The sequence below is a fragment of the Nelumbo nucifera genome, chromosome 6 (assembly GCF_055504915.1).
Source record: "Nelumbo nucifera cultivar China Antique chromosome 6, China Antique-T2T, whole genome shotgun sequence".
Lineage (NCBI taxonomy): Eukaryota > Viridiplantae > Streptophyta > Magnoliopsida > Proteales > Nelumbonaceae > Nelumbo > Nelumbo nucifera.
Genome location: NC_142654.1, coordinates 30834876 through 30849743, shown reverse-complemented (window position 1 = coordinate 30849743; position 14868 = coordinate 30834876). Strand labels below are relative to the sequence as shown.

At 40.7% G+C, this 14868-nt stretch overlaps 1 protein-coding gene across 5 annotated transcripts in view; it reads right to left on the bottom strand.

Annotated features, from left to right (window-relative positions):
• Positions 1-14868, bottom strand: part of LOC104598430 (protein ARABIDILLO 1-like) — a 30846-nt gene that overhangs the window by 8585 nt on the left and 7393 nt on the right. For all 5 annotated transcript variants that reach the window (XM_010260485.3, XM_010260487.3, XM_010260486.3 and 2 more), the window contains one exon: positions 6088-6182. In XM_010260485.3, coding sequence (XP_010258787.1) covers positions 6088-6182 — 95 coding nt within the window. The remainder of the gene's footprint in view (positions 1-6087; positions 6183-14868) is intronic.

Sequence of the window (14868 nt, the reverse complement as noted above, 5' to 3'; positions counted from 1 at the left end):
TTACTTGAGATGACAGCTGTCCAAAGAGCATTGAGTTCTTTCGGAAATCTCCAGGGCCATTTGCCTAGGAGAGAAGAATTTTTCTCTTTAAGCTGTCCAATACCCAAACCGCCTTCCTCTTTAGTCTGCATACTTGTTTCCAGCTGACTAAACGGTTTCTCTTATCTCCACCACCTTCCCAAAGAAAGTTCCTTTGAAGCTTCTCAATCTGATTTCTGACTTTACTTGGAATCTAGAAAACAGAAAGAAAGTAGAATGGCAGATTTGATAAGGAGGCCTTTAAGAGAGTAAGCCTACCCCCTTTTGAGAGAGAACACTTTTTCCAAGTCAATAGTCTCTTCTCGCATTTCTCCATCACTAGTCTCCAGAAATTGAGGGATTTTGGATTCCCTCCAAGGGGCATCCCAGGGTAGGTAATGGGGAGATTCTCCTCTTTGCATCCCAACAAAGATTTGAAATTTTCTAGAAGTTCCACTTCCACTGAGTTAATAGCAACAATACTACTTTTGCAAAAGTTAACTCTCAAACCAGTGAGAATCTCGAAACATTCGATTACCCGTTTAGTGTTTGTGATGTTGGTTGTGGAGGCATCCAAAAATAGGATTATGTCGTCGGCAAACTATAAGTGAGAGATGTGAATTTTATCCCTACCCACTTCAAATCCTGTCACCAAGTTGAGAAGAAATGATGTCAAAGAGAGTTAAATATATCCATTACCAAAGTGAAAAGTAATGGGGAAAGAGGGCAACCTTGTCTTGGACCCCTACTAGCCTTGAAATAACCTTTCGCTTCACCATTTATCAATATTCAAAACCAAGGAATGCCAATACAACCTTTAATCCACCTGACCCATTTTCTCCCAAAACCTCTTAGCCTTAAGCAATCAAGAATGCAGTCCCAATCCACTTTGTCGTACACCTTCTCTAGATCACGTTTCACAAGGACCCCCGGGATCCCAGAGGATTTTTTGTCTTCCATACACTCATTTGCAATAAGAATGTTGTCCACAATTTGTCTTCCTTTTACAAAAGCAAACTGATTTGGGGAAATTAGATCTTCAAGGGCTTCTTTAAGTCTGTTGGCCAGAACCTTCGCCAAAATTTTGTATATGATCCCAACCAAACTTATAGGTCTAAAGTCTTTTACTTCCAAAACTCCCCCTTTCTTAGGGATGAGACAGAGAAAGGTAGAGTTAAGGCCCTTATTAACAATGGCAGATGAACGGAAATCCCTGAAAAACTGCATGAGATCTGACTTTACAATTTCCCAACACTTTTGGAAGAAAAGAATAGGGAAGCCGTCCGGCCCTGGAGCCCTGTCTCCGTCCATGCTGAAAATAGTCTTCTTGACTTCTTCCTCTTCAAAGCTTCTTTCCAACCAATCCCTCTTTTCAGTTGATAGGGTAGTGCCATCCCAATTATATAATGTAATCTGGTTATCACTATCCTTGGAGTAGAGGTTTTCAAAGAAGGAAAGGAAAGCTTCAGAAATTTCCTCAGGATTCTCCACTTCTCTCTAATTAAGATTGATCTTAGGAATAAAGTTCTTCCTACTTCTTCCCGAGGCATAGGTGTGAAAAAATCTGGAATTATTGTCTCCTTCTTTCAACCATCTCACTCTTGATCTTTGTCCCCAACAGATCTCTTCCCTTCTAACTAGTTGTTCCCATTCCTTTCTTAATTCTGCTCTTTTATTTCTGTTTAAGGCATAAGGGTCCCATTTTGCTCTCTATTATCTAAGTTCTCTAATTCTGAAAGAATTCTTTTTTTCTCTTCTTCAACAGCTTTAAATTCTTCTCTCCCCCAAGCTTTAAGATTTTTCTTCAAAGCTTTTAATTTCTGAATAAGTCTGAACCCAGCCCAACCCTCTACTTTGCAGTCTTCCCACCATGTTGCAACCTTCTTACTGAAGTCTGTGTTGTAGCCAGAAGTTTTCCAATCTGAATGGGGTCTTTCTTTTGATGATTCTTTTGGTGTTCGGCAATATGGGCCAGTGGTCTGAGGTGCATCTTGGACAAAGTTCTTGATACAGGTTTGGGAATCTCTCCAACCAATCCTGAGATAGCAGAAATTTGTCAAGTCTGCAGCTTATGGCATTTTCTTGCATGTTTGACCAGGTGAATAGTCCATTGGTAAGAGGGAGACCGCACAGATTGTCTGTCAATAAAATTAGAGAAATTTCTCATCCTTCTGGTTGGGATTCTACCATTAGAATGTTCCAAACTGAACCTGGTGACATTGAAATCACCCACTAAACACCATGGTATGTCCTCCTCCTAATGCAGGGACTCCAGCTCAGCCCAAAACCTCTCTCGATCAGAGGGAGAGTTAGGACCATAGACACCAGTGAGGATCCAGTTGAACTCATCTTTGGTATTAGTGAACAGAACCGAGATTGAGAACTCACCTCTGTCAATCTCCAAGCCTGAAATTTCATCTTCCTTCCATGCTAGGATGATACCTCCAGCGGAACCCTCAGCTGGTACAGCAGTCCATTTTCTACCCCTTATTCCCCATATGGCTTTCATAAGTTTTCTGTCAATGACTTCTTTTTTTATTCCTGAAGGGCAATTATGTCTGGATTTTCTCTCTTCAATGTTTCTTTCACTAAGCTTCTTTTGAGCTGACCTCCCAAACCCCTGACATTCCAACTTAGTATCTTCATTGAATCACTTTAACTGAGTTCCCCTTATTCATCCTATTTCCCTTTGAGATGCAATCCATTAGACCCCACTGAAGCCTTTTTAGTTCTTTTTTAGGACCTTTTTTCTGTTCTTCTCCTGAGCCTTTCCAGATTTAGTCTCCTCTTTTTTAAAGATTCTATCCTATTCATCTTCTTTGTCTCCTCTCTCAATTCCCAAATTATCTGTCTCCTTCCTGCCAATGCTTAATGGAACATCTGTTTGAATTGGAACATCTGTTTGAATTGGGTGGGATGGCAACTCATTTGAACCTGAAAAAGTGGAAGGGGAGAAAAGACAGTGAGGTGCAGAAACAGGGCAAGAAAGAGGAGAATGAAGAGAAGACAGAACCGAATGAGGGGCGGGGGATCTCCCTGAGAGTGATTTATGGTTTTGATCAAGAATGGAGGTTGATGAATCTCTCCCTTGTCTGCGAACAGGGGCGTATGATTCTGAAGACATTCCATAGCCAAGATCGATCAACTGGGTCTGCTCGAGAATCTCCACACAACCCCAACTCCCTTTGTCTGCGAAAAGGTCTTTTACTTGTCCAAGAGCAAACTCACGAGGATCTGGATCTGCTTCAGTAGCGTATGAGTTGAGGTCATCCTCTGTATCTTCTTCTTCACTGACGGATGGCAGGCCAGAACTCACAGACGGAGTTGGAGCCTTGAAAACTTTACTAAGGTGTCGGCCCGAGCTGGGAGGAGTTTCGGGATCCGCCTGACTGAAGGTGGGGGTTGCTGGTGGGCTTGGGGTGCTAGTTGGACCGGAAGACTTAAGTGGGCCTTTGGTATTGTGGGTGGGGGGGTGGTGCGTCTTTTGAGCTCCTCAAGGCCTTTTGACTTGAGGAGGGAAGAGTGCTCCTGCGCAGAAGCACGGGGAACCACCACCGACTTTCCGCCTTCCCTGTGCATGCCTCTATTACAACCAGATCTCTTAACAACAAAGGTGGAAGTGCCACGTGGAGATGAGTCATTTGAGCGAGTTGGCTCAGAGAGACCAGAAGGTGACTCGTTCATCTTCTCCACCTCCATAGAGATGTAGAACCATACGTTTCTATCCAGAACTGGGATTGATCGAGGGAGGGCATGAATACCACGGTTTTTCACTTTGATTCTGGCAAAACTTAACTCAAAAAGATTCAAGGATCAGGGATCTATTTCTTCAAGACCTCCACAGGTGTCTCCTATCAGAGAAAATTTTTCCTTTGTCCAGAGGTGGAATGGTAGCCCTCTTAACTCGAGTCATCCGTTGAATCTCAATTGATTAGGGACTGCGTTAATCTTTGGCCACCAACATTCAATTTGAACCCAGTCACCAAAAACAAAGATTGATTTGAGCTTGGTCCAAGAAATAATCAGGTCTTCTAAAGGGGCAAAGCCCACTGCTTTATTTTGTTCAAAAGGGCGCAGTTTCAACAGGGACTCAGAATGCAAATTTGCAGACAATCCAGCTTCAACTTCATCCCAATTTAACGCAAGTGTTTTCGTACAAACAAAAGCCAATCTCTAGTTTCCAAATGGCTTTCCCTGATGTGCAATAGATAGAAACGCAGACACTCCGGATTTTATGATTCTACTTTTGACTTCGAGCGAAGGAAAGGCTTCTTGCATGAGATTAACATGGCGGAGTTTCACTCTAGGCGGACAAGCCCAGTCCAAAAATTGGATGAAAGAGTTCCATCCACCGAAAGCTAGTTCTTCTAGGATGCAAATGTGTCTTACCTTGTCTGATTTTTCCCATCTGCTCAGACAGATGAATCTGCCCCAGGTATTTGATTTAAGTTGTAAACATAGGATTCTTCCCTTGAACACTCTCTTATGATCTGCTAAAAGTCTTCCTTCAATTTCCAGAGCCTCCTGGATGTAGGCTCTAGTCCATAGAATGTCCTCTCGGGACAGGATTATCTGTGTCCAAGCTCCCTTGCCCCTTTCCATTAATACGAAATCATCTTTTTGATTGAGGCTTCGTTTAATTTCAAAGGATTTTGAACTGACAACCACAAATCTCCGTTCCATGGTGCTACTCTGTTACCAGTTTCTGCCTTCGGTTAGCAGAAAATCAACATTTTGTTCTCTCTCGTCTTTCGTTAGAACATACCGTGTTCAACAACAATCCAGAACAATGCAGAAACGGATAACATAGATCATCCACTAGATCTCATGCTCTTGCAAATTTGCTTGTGATTCTCAGCCTGAGTCCAACTTCACTTGTCGCAATTACTTGCATCTTGACTTTTCCCCAAGGAAGCTCTAATAACCAAGAGTTTCCATTTAGAATAGGCTAAATGACTTTGCCTAGGGCCTCTAGGCTCTGGATTTTCCATTTTGTAATGCCCCATTTTGATTGCTTGTATGATTTGGTTCACTTCACAGCTTCCTTATTTGCCATGATGACTATTTTGTGATTCCCCCTAGGTTTTTGTTTTGCTCAAAAGTTATCATCTGTATAATGATTGCAAATCTGTATGTACTTTCATCTCAATACAATTGAGTCTGACACCAAAAAAATTAAACAAAAATGATGCAAAAGGCTGAAATTTAAGATTCAAATTACCATATTTCATTAAGACGACGTCATTACCTTGAATGTATTTGTGCAATTATACGTGACATGTTTAATCTTGCAACACCCTAACAGCTTTGAGAAGGAATAACATATTTTGAACTCCATGGCACCTAATGTTCATGATTCTATTAATGATATACAAGGATTAAAGGAAGACTAAGAGCATCAACCTGGTAAAATAGCTCCAAAAACATCCCTAAGAACCCTCAATCAAAGAACCCAATAAGAATCTAACTCACCCTAACAAAATATGCCAACCTCAACCACATGAAATGATGCATTATTAAACATATCTAATATGCAATGTAACTGACAGATTCTGAGCAAATGCACAGTGGCTCCAAGAAGTGATCAAATAATAGGAGCATTAGAAGATATGATCTGCTCAGGCACAACAAAGGCTGTGATTAGCACCAACTTGGGACATACCAGTGCAGGTGGAAAGCTAAATGGGAAAGGTCAAGAAAAGCAAGACATGGCGAAAAAAGGTGAGAAAGGACTAACACATGCACAGACAAAGGATATGATGCATCTAGCACCCCAAATAGTTAGGAGGCCAGTGACCATGATGCTTGATTCGGTCAAGGACTGGAATTGCAACAGAAAGGGTTCAAGATTAGGCCTTAAATAGAGTGGAATGACAGAAAAGGATCAGGTAGTCAACATTAACCATTTTGGATACAACTCTATAATAAATAAAAAATTAAAACAACTTAATCCCAATCAAAACAACTTAATCCCAATGCAGACAGAAAACCAGCTCTTCAGTTACAAATCTATAATAAATAAAAAATTTAAAAAAAAAAAAAAAAAACATAAACAATGCCTCTGCATACCTATTAGCCTCTGATACTGACAATCCCCACAGAGCACCTGCAGCCCTTTCTTGTAGACCTTGGGAAGCATTTGAACATGTTTGTGCAAGAGAAACCTAAATAACCAAATTGAAAGTCAATATTCAATTGATAGAAAATAATATAATAATGTTACTCATGTTGACCAGGTTCGAGGGTGGGCCTTGGCACAGCGGTTAGGTTGCTCTATTGCAACCTAGGTGACCAGGGTTCAAATCTTGGAAACAGCCTCTCTGTATGTACAGGGGTAAGGCTGCGTACATCTGTCCCTCCCCAGACCCCCTATTGGTGGGAACTGTAAATTTTTTTATCAGTAACAGTCGAATTTACTAATTATGATGTACAAGGATTCATTAGTTATAATGTGAAAAATGATGTACAAGAAAGCCAAAGCTCCCCTATCATTGCGCCAGCACCAGCCACCACCCCTCCTTTCCTTTCTTTTTTTCTTTTTTGATAAGTAAAAATTCATTGAAATCAATATAGATAAACAGCACTACAAGCATCCCAGGGAGAGGCACGAGGTGCTGCCTCACCCTAAAAGAAAACTACATCAAACAATTACAACTGAGCCCAGTACAACTGATCCCTATGTAGCCCCTACTTAGCTAAACAATCAGCTAATGCATTGGCCTCTCTCCCACCCATTGTGTGAACAGATTCATATTTCATGTTAACCATTTGAACTTCTTCATTTTATCCCTATAACACCATATTACTGAACCCAGTTCCTTCAGCCAACTCACTACCACCTTTGAATCCCCATCAACCACCAAATTCTCCAGGTTCAACTCTTTTGTAATCTGAGCACCTTGTAAAACAGCATATAGTTCAGCCCTTATAATAGTCCCCAATTTCCACCGGCCCTGAGTAGAGTGCCACTACACTTCCTTATCTCTTATGAACCCTCCAATTTCAGAAGGGCCTAGGTTACCTTGGCTACTTCCATCAAAATTTAATTTCAAAAAACCTTCAAGAGAAGGTATCCATATCATGTATATCCCATCCTTCCACACTGAACTAGGAGCCACAGAATACCAATTTCTCCATATATCATCAAGGGACAATTGGCAAAATAAATCCAAAGTTAATAGCCAATGTATAACCCTGGTCATTACACAATCCTTGTTTTGTTGCCTGCCTTTTTCCTTCTCTTGGAAGATTCTAGCATTTCTTTCTTTCCATAATGTCCAAATCACTGCTGCTCTATTCGGCCAAACAAAAGTAGATGGATCAAACAACAGTAGATGGATCAAACAACAATTTAATCTCCATTAGCAAGTTCCACTTACACCCTAACAGAGAAAAGTCAATCCCAAATATCTGCAGAAAAGGAATAGGATTTTAGTAACTAGTGAGTGGTAACAAGATCTACCATCTGGTTTACAAAGAATGCACCAGTTCAGGGAACCCTTCCTTTCCTACCCACTCCTTATCTTGCATGTGTATCAGCCAAACTAATGGCTGATCTTACACTTGAAATTCCCAGCTCCCTGACCATATTTCTAATATCTCGGATTTCATAATGTGTTGTCAAGAGCCCCATTGTTCTTTGCAAGCCATCAAATTACCACATGAGAATCACCTTCCACCAATAAATTTCTGGAACTTAGGATTTTAGCTAGCATTAATCAATGTTGAACTGCCAAAAGTTCGGCCCTTGTAGTGTTGTCATGCCCGATGGAGTATGGACACTGCCAAGACGTGTCCATAGTTCCTAAAAACACCACCAACAATTCTCCTAGAGTACCAAGACTGCATACATCAAAATTCATCTTGATTACATTGGGAGGGGGTGAGATCCAAGCCTTTTTTCTTGACTAAAATAAAAAATAAAAAAAATGTTATTCAAAGAAAAAGAAGGTTACAAGAAAGGTGACAAGAAATCACCCTAGAGAAGAAAGAATAGCTCTACACTCAAATTTCACTAACACCAACCCATCACAGTTCAAACCAATCAAATCCCTCCAAAACACAAACTCACCAAACCAAGAGAAAGACTAAATACACCAACCACACACACACAATAGAACAATTCTGGATTCCATCAAAACCACTTGACACTACACTTACTCAGCTTCTTCAGAGGCTAGAGCAAGAGCCTCACAACTTCTCTTGAAATCTTTCTCACATTTTTTTCATCTTTTTATTGAGCCCAATGCCATATAAGCCACCTTTCAACCTGGCAAAAATATTAGACACCTGAATTGCTCAATGGTTTTTGTGTCTTCTGAAGCATCTTACTACATTAGGAATCTTCTTAAAAGTCCTTCAAATCTTTACAACTATACTTAATCCTCTCCAACTCCAAACTGCATTTTCTCAAAGGTGTTAAACTCAACCCCACCATGGCACCACCACCCTCTCTATCCACATACAACAATGCCTCCAACTGATCTCATTCTCTCTAGGGCCACCTCCACCTAAATTAAAACCCTCCTCTTCAAGAACCTGATTATCTTTCTCTCATCCCTTCTCCAAAACTTTAAACGCCTCCATTCCGAACTCTTCACCCCCCCCCAACACTTTATTTCTATAATTTCCATTTCTTGTAAACCTTCCTCCTTTAATTCTTTTCACCCTCAAAACTTAGTTGTTTTGTGTTTTTTTTATTTTTGTTAGCGTCGAGTATGTAGGGTTTTCTGTCTTTATGCTTATGTTGAGGTTGCTGATCTGTAATATTATATTAGAACTAGTGTCCCTCACTTAAGTAAAGGCACATGTGTCTTTTCCATTATGTTAGTAATATAAAACATGTCTGGCCGAATGGGAGAGGTAATTTTTTCTCTCATTCGAACCAGACTTTTCTTCTCTCCTTTTCTCCTCTTTTCTCTCTCCCTTTCTTTCTTCTTTCTTCTTCTCTCTTCTTGGTTGTTATCAGACTAACAGAACTCAAGGGCAGGCCGAATCATAATATAGTATCAGAGCACAACTAAGCAACTTGGATCTGCCCAGATTTCTGTTTTCTGTGCACTCAATCGTTCAGCTGATCAGATGCCTCCTACATCCACAGATGTTCCCGGGAAGGAGATGGTGAGTGTTCCCCGTGATGAGTATGAGAGGTTTGTCCAATCCACATCTCAACAGAACACGGCTACTTTTGCACACTCAGGTATGGCTTGTTTGGCATTCACACACAATCCCTGGATTATTGACTCTTGAGCCTCCGATCACATGACTGGAACTCCAGGTGTGTTTTCTTCCCTCTCTCATTGCTCAACATCACAATCTGTTACCCTTGCTAATGGTGCCACATCCTCCATTTGTGGTGTTGGAAATGTTAACATGACCCCCTTGTCTTTATCCTCAGTTTTCTATGTCCCTAAATTTCTGTTTAACCTTATGTCTGCTAGTAAGTTGACCAAGTCACTCAATTGCTCTATTACTTTTTACCCTTCTTCATGTGTTTTTCAGGATCTCAAGACGGGGATGAAGATTGGTGCAGGGCATGAAGTTGGTGGATTGTATTATCTTGACGGTGGTGGAAGAACATCAACATCTCTCCAGTCATCTCTCTCTCCTCTCCAGTGGCACTATCGATTTGGTCATCCTTCGTTGAAAGTTTTGAAGCCTTTGGTTCCTTCGTTGAGTCAACTTTCTGTTTTAGATTGTGAGTCGTGTCAGTTGGGGAAACATCATCGTGTTCCCTTTAGTCCCAGGGTTGATAACCGTGTGTCGAGTCCTTTTTCTTTGGTTCATTCAGATGTTTGGGGTCCTTATAAAGTGATGTCATACAATGGATATAGATATTTTGTCATTTTTGTTGATGATTATTCAATGATGATGTGGCTCTATTTAATGAAAGAAATGAGTGAATTGTTTACCATCTTCCAAAAATTTTATGCTGAGATTCGCAACCAATTTGGTGTTCACATTAAAATTTTTCGTTCCGATAATGGCCGTGAATATTTCTCTTCACCATTTCACGAATACTTGGACCAACATGGCATTATACATCAGACCTCGTGTACCTACACCCCACAACAAAATGGGGTGGCTGAGAGAAAGAATCGTCATCTTTTGGAAACAGCTCGATCCCTCATGCATCACATGAATGTTCCCAAACCCTTTTGGAGTGATGTGGTGCTAACTTCTTGCTTCTTGATTAATCGGATACCCACGTCTATCCTTGATGGTCATTCCCCATTCACTACCTTGTTTCCCACCTTGTCTCCATTTCCTCTTTCTCCTCGGGTTTTTGGGTGTGTCTTCTTCATCCATAATCTAGGCCCCGGGAAGGACAAGTTAGATGCACGACCATTAAGTGCATCTTCTTTGGCTATTCCCGGACCCAGAAAGGGTATAAGTGTTATCATCCTAGTTCTCGACGTTCCTTTGTGTGTGTTGAGGTTACCTTCTTTAAGTTTACTCCATTTTTCTTGGGGCCCAGTGATGCTTCTTCCTCCTCTTCCACTTCCAGTTGTGAATTATGTTCCCCTTGTTCCAACTATGACCAAGTCCTTGCCTCTAGTGCCACCACCTATTGAACGGCCACCCATCCGTCAAGTGTATAAACATCGCCCACATGTACCATCTGCTACTCCTCCAGCTCCATCAGCATCGACAGATCCGGCAGTTGTCTCCACACCAGCCCCAAACCCAGTATCCGATCTTGATCTTCCCATTGCCTTGTGGAAAGGTAAACGCACTTGTACCCTTCATCCTATTTCTAATTATGTTTCACACACTCACCTTTCCGCTTCCCATCGCTAGTTTATCTCTTTGGTATCCTCAGTTGTTGTCCCTAAGGATGTCCAGGAAGCCCTGCCTTCTCCAGGGTGGTGTCGTGCAATGGAAGAAGAACTCTCAGCTCTAACTCATAATCATACTTGGGACTTCACCACTCTTCCTCCTGGGAAGCAAGTTGTCGGTTGTAAGTGGGTTTATACTGTTAAGTATTTACCTGATGGTAGTGCAGAGCACCTGAAAGCTAGATTGGTTGCAAAAGAGTACTCCCAAACCTATGGTATTGACTACACAGAGACCTTCTCCCTAGTTGCAAAGATAGGTTCAGATCGTGTTGTGATCTCTCTTGCTGCTTTGTATGATTGGCCCCTCTATCAGCTTGATATCAAGAATGCTTTCTTGCATGGTGAATTGCTCGAGGAGGTCTATATGGAGCAACCGCCGGGGTTTGTTGCTCAGGGGGAGGATGGTAAAGTATGCAGACTAAAGAAGGCTATTTATGGGCTTAAACAGTCTCCTCGAGCATGGTTTTGTAGGTTCAGTGAGGTGGTAAAGAAGTTTGGTATGAAACAATGCCAAGTTGATCATTCAGTCTTCAGTCATGACTCTCAGGCAAGAAAAACCCTATTGGTGGTGTGTGGATGATATTATTATTACCGTGAATGATAAAATGGGCATTGACAGGTTGAAGACTTTTCTACATGAACATTTTCAAACAAAGGACCTTGGTAAATTGAAATATTTCTTGGGGATAGAAGTAGCAAGGTCTAAGCATGGTATTAATTTGTGTCAGAGGAAATATGTGCTTGATTTGCTGGAGGAAACAGGTTTGTTAGGTACTAAACCAGCTGAAACACCTATGGAAACAAATACTAAGCTGAGCAGTAATATGGGTGAAGTGTTTGAAGACCCTGGCAGATACCAGCGACTTGTAGGTAAACTGAACTACCTAACCATTACTCGGCCAGATATTTCATTTGCGGTTAGTGTGGTAAGTCAGTTCATGCAGAAACCTCTGGTTCCTCATTGGGATGCAGTTCTAAGAATTGTGAGGTATTCAAAAGGGGCTCCTTGTCGTGGTTTGATATACAAAAGTGGTGGAAAACTTGAAATAGAAGGATATATTGATGCTGACTGGGCCGGTTTTATGTCTGATAGAAGGTCTACCACAGGCTATTGCACTTTTCTTGGGGGTAATCTGGTGACATGGAAAAGTAAGAAGCAGACAGTCGTGGCAAGAAGCAGTGCAGAGGCAAAATATAGAACTATGGCACATACTACTTGTGAATTAGTGTGGCTGAGGAACCTTCTACAGGAGATAGGATACAATGTTAACACTCCAATGAAGCTCTAATGTGACAATTAGGTTGCAGTTCATATTTCTTCTAATCCGGTGTTTCATGAAAGAACCAAGCACACAGAGAGGTTGACTTTCACTTTGTGAGAGAGAAGGTGCTAAATGGAGTGATAGACACTGCATATGTTAACACAAGGTACCAGTGGGCAGACTTATTTACTAAAGGGTTGTCGGGGAAGAGTGGACTACATATGTAACAAGTTGGGATTATATGATATATACTCACCAACTTGAGGGAGAGTGTTAATGTCGAGTATGTAGGGGTATTTCTGTCTTTATGCTTATGTTGAGGTTGTTGATCTGTATTATTATATTAGGACTAGTGTCCCTCACTTAAGTAAGGGCACATTTGTCTTTTCCATTATGTTAATAATATAAAACATGTCTGGCCGAATGGGAGAAGTAACTTTTTCTCTCATTTGAACTAGACTTTTCTTCTCTCCTTTTCTCCTCTTTTCTCTCTCTTTCTTTCTTCTTTCTTCTTCTCTCTTCTTGGCTGCTATCAGACTAATAGAACTCAAGGGCAGGCCGAATATAATAATTTTATCTTGGGGTGATTTCTCATCACCTGGAGTTGTAAGCTATTTTCAGTGTGAATAAATTTTCTTTTTTATTTATCTCCAAAGAAATATTCCCCACATCCTCTACCAAAACAACCTTGGTCACCCACTACTAAGCCAACCCATTCTCCACCTTCCTTACCCCCTCACCTCTCATAAGATCTTGAAACCCATCATTACTACTCCATGAAGTCTCAAACGATGCAACTTCTTCAACCCTATTTTGAACTTATCCTTCACGCCACCTACTTCAGAACCCTCCTTCATCAAGCCACCCTAAAACCCTTCATTTTTACCCCCACCACCATCAAACCTAACTGAGATCCTACCTCTGAAAGAATGTAGTTGACATCGTCACCAACATTGTTCACCCCATTCTCAAACAACACTTTACCAAAAGATGTAAAAACTTTATTTGCTTTGCAAGCATTTCCTTCACCAAATCACTTCAATCGCTCAACTGAACCTCCAACTCTTCTACCAATTACCCATCTTGGTCACCTCAAACCTCAAAGCCATCTTCTTGCACCCACTATCAATATCACCACCTCCATCCTTCATCAAAGTCTCAAACTTAAACCTCTCCACTTCATCAGATCTAAAACCTCCCCTACTATGGTTCGAACAACCATCAACACCTGAGGCCCTAACAATTTAAAAAAAAAAAAAAATCAAATACTGCAAAAAAACAAAACGCAAAAAAATTAAAAAACATTAAAATAGTATTAATTAAGAAAAATGCAAACTTAAACTTTAAGGTAAATGTTTTAAAAAGCTTATTGGCTCAAATTAAAATACATAAACTTAACAGCAAGGTGCCAACCAGCTGGTTGGTAAGGTCTCCTGCTGGTTATAGCAGAGTCGGAGACTTGGGATCGAATCCCACCTGCACCTGGGCTTGGGGGGGTGTTATGGGTAGGGGGATGGACTACCCCTATTATGTAGCCCTTCAGAAGATATCAAAAAAACTATTCTAAGTGAAAATGTGAAAAATCAAATCAAATATGACATATAAAACATTTTCAAACATGTAAAATTAACTTTCAATCTAGTTCATTTCTTTTCCAATAGCATTGAGCTGCTTTGTATGAAACTCTTGCGGCAAACCCAAACAAGTCCATGATACGACCTTAAATTCTTAACCCATACATAAAATGTTTGTTTTCTAATTTTAATTGTAATTTCTTATCATTTGAAAAAAAAATATCGTATTAAAGAATAAAAAAACAATATAAGCAAAAAAGAGGGTTAGGAAAAAAGCACAAAATTAAACTCAGGTGCACATCTGGGTTGAGGCACATGGTGCACCAGGCACATGCCTTTGTTCCTTTAACAGAAATCTTAGCACCCAAGGTACATCTGGGTCAGATTTCATTCAATTTATCACAACTTAACAATCTCCTATTTACACAGATGCCCCTCCAACTTAAGAAAGAAATTTTAATCCTTGTGACAAAATCCATGAATTCTGCTCTCAAAGATCTTTCGCTTCCGGTCAGTCCCAAGTAACTAAAAATGATGTTTTCTCTATCATCTCTGACCACCCCTCCTATACCCGGTGTCCCTGAATTTCTCAAATTGCAACAATTGAAATTCAATACTCTTCCTGTTGACCTTTGGTGCCTCCCATTCCACCATCCTTTGCTGCCTTAGTCTATCCTGCTATAATCTGCCAACCTCAAATTAATTTGTCCATAGTTCCATGGAAGAGCTCACATGACAAAATCCAATTAGCAATCCCCACCATTGTGAGCTCTGTTAGGTCCAGTTCTGCCACATAATTTGTTGTTTCTTTGTTTTACAAGGTACCAACCGTGAAGGAAAGAGCTCCCAAATAATTGTTCATGAGGCTCCAAACAGAGTGACAACGTGATTCTATACCCTGATTGCAAATTAGAAATGCAGAAAAGGGTGGTTTATATTTTTCCACATCTTTAGGAAAAGGACACATGCATGAGAGGATAAACACCAGGGCTTCCTTCTTGGAAGCAACTCACAAGTATTTATAATCTTAACTCTTAAGAGAAACTACCCAGCAGAAAGCCTTGACCTTAGGGAAAGGGACCATCCCAAACTGCCCTCTCATTGTAAGGGGGTGAGGTAGGAGCAAGAAAAACACCCTTTAGAATCAGGGTACCAAATTCTTTGTTGAACCCTGCA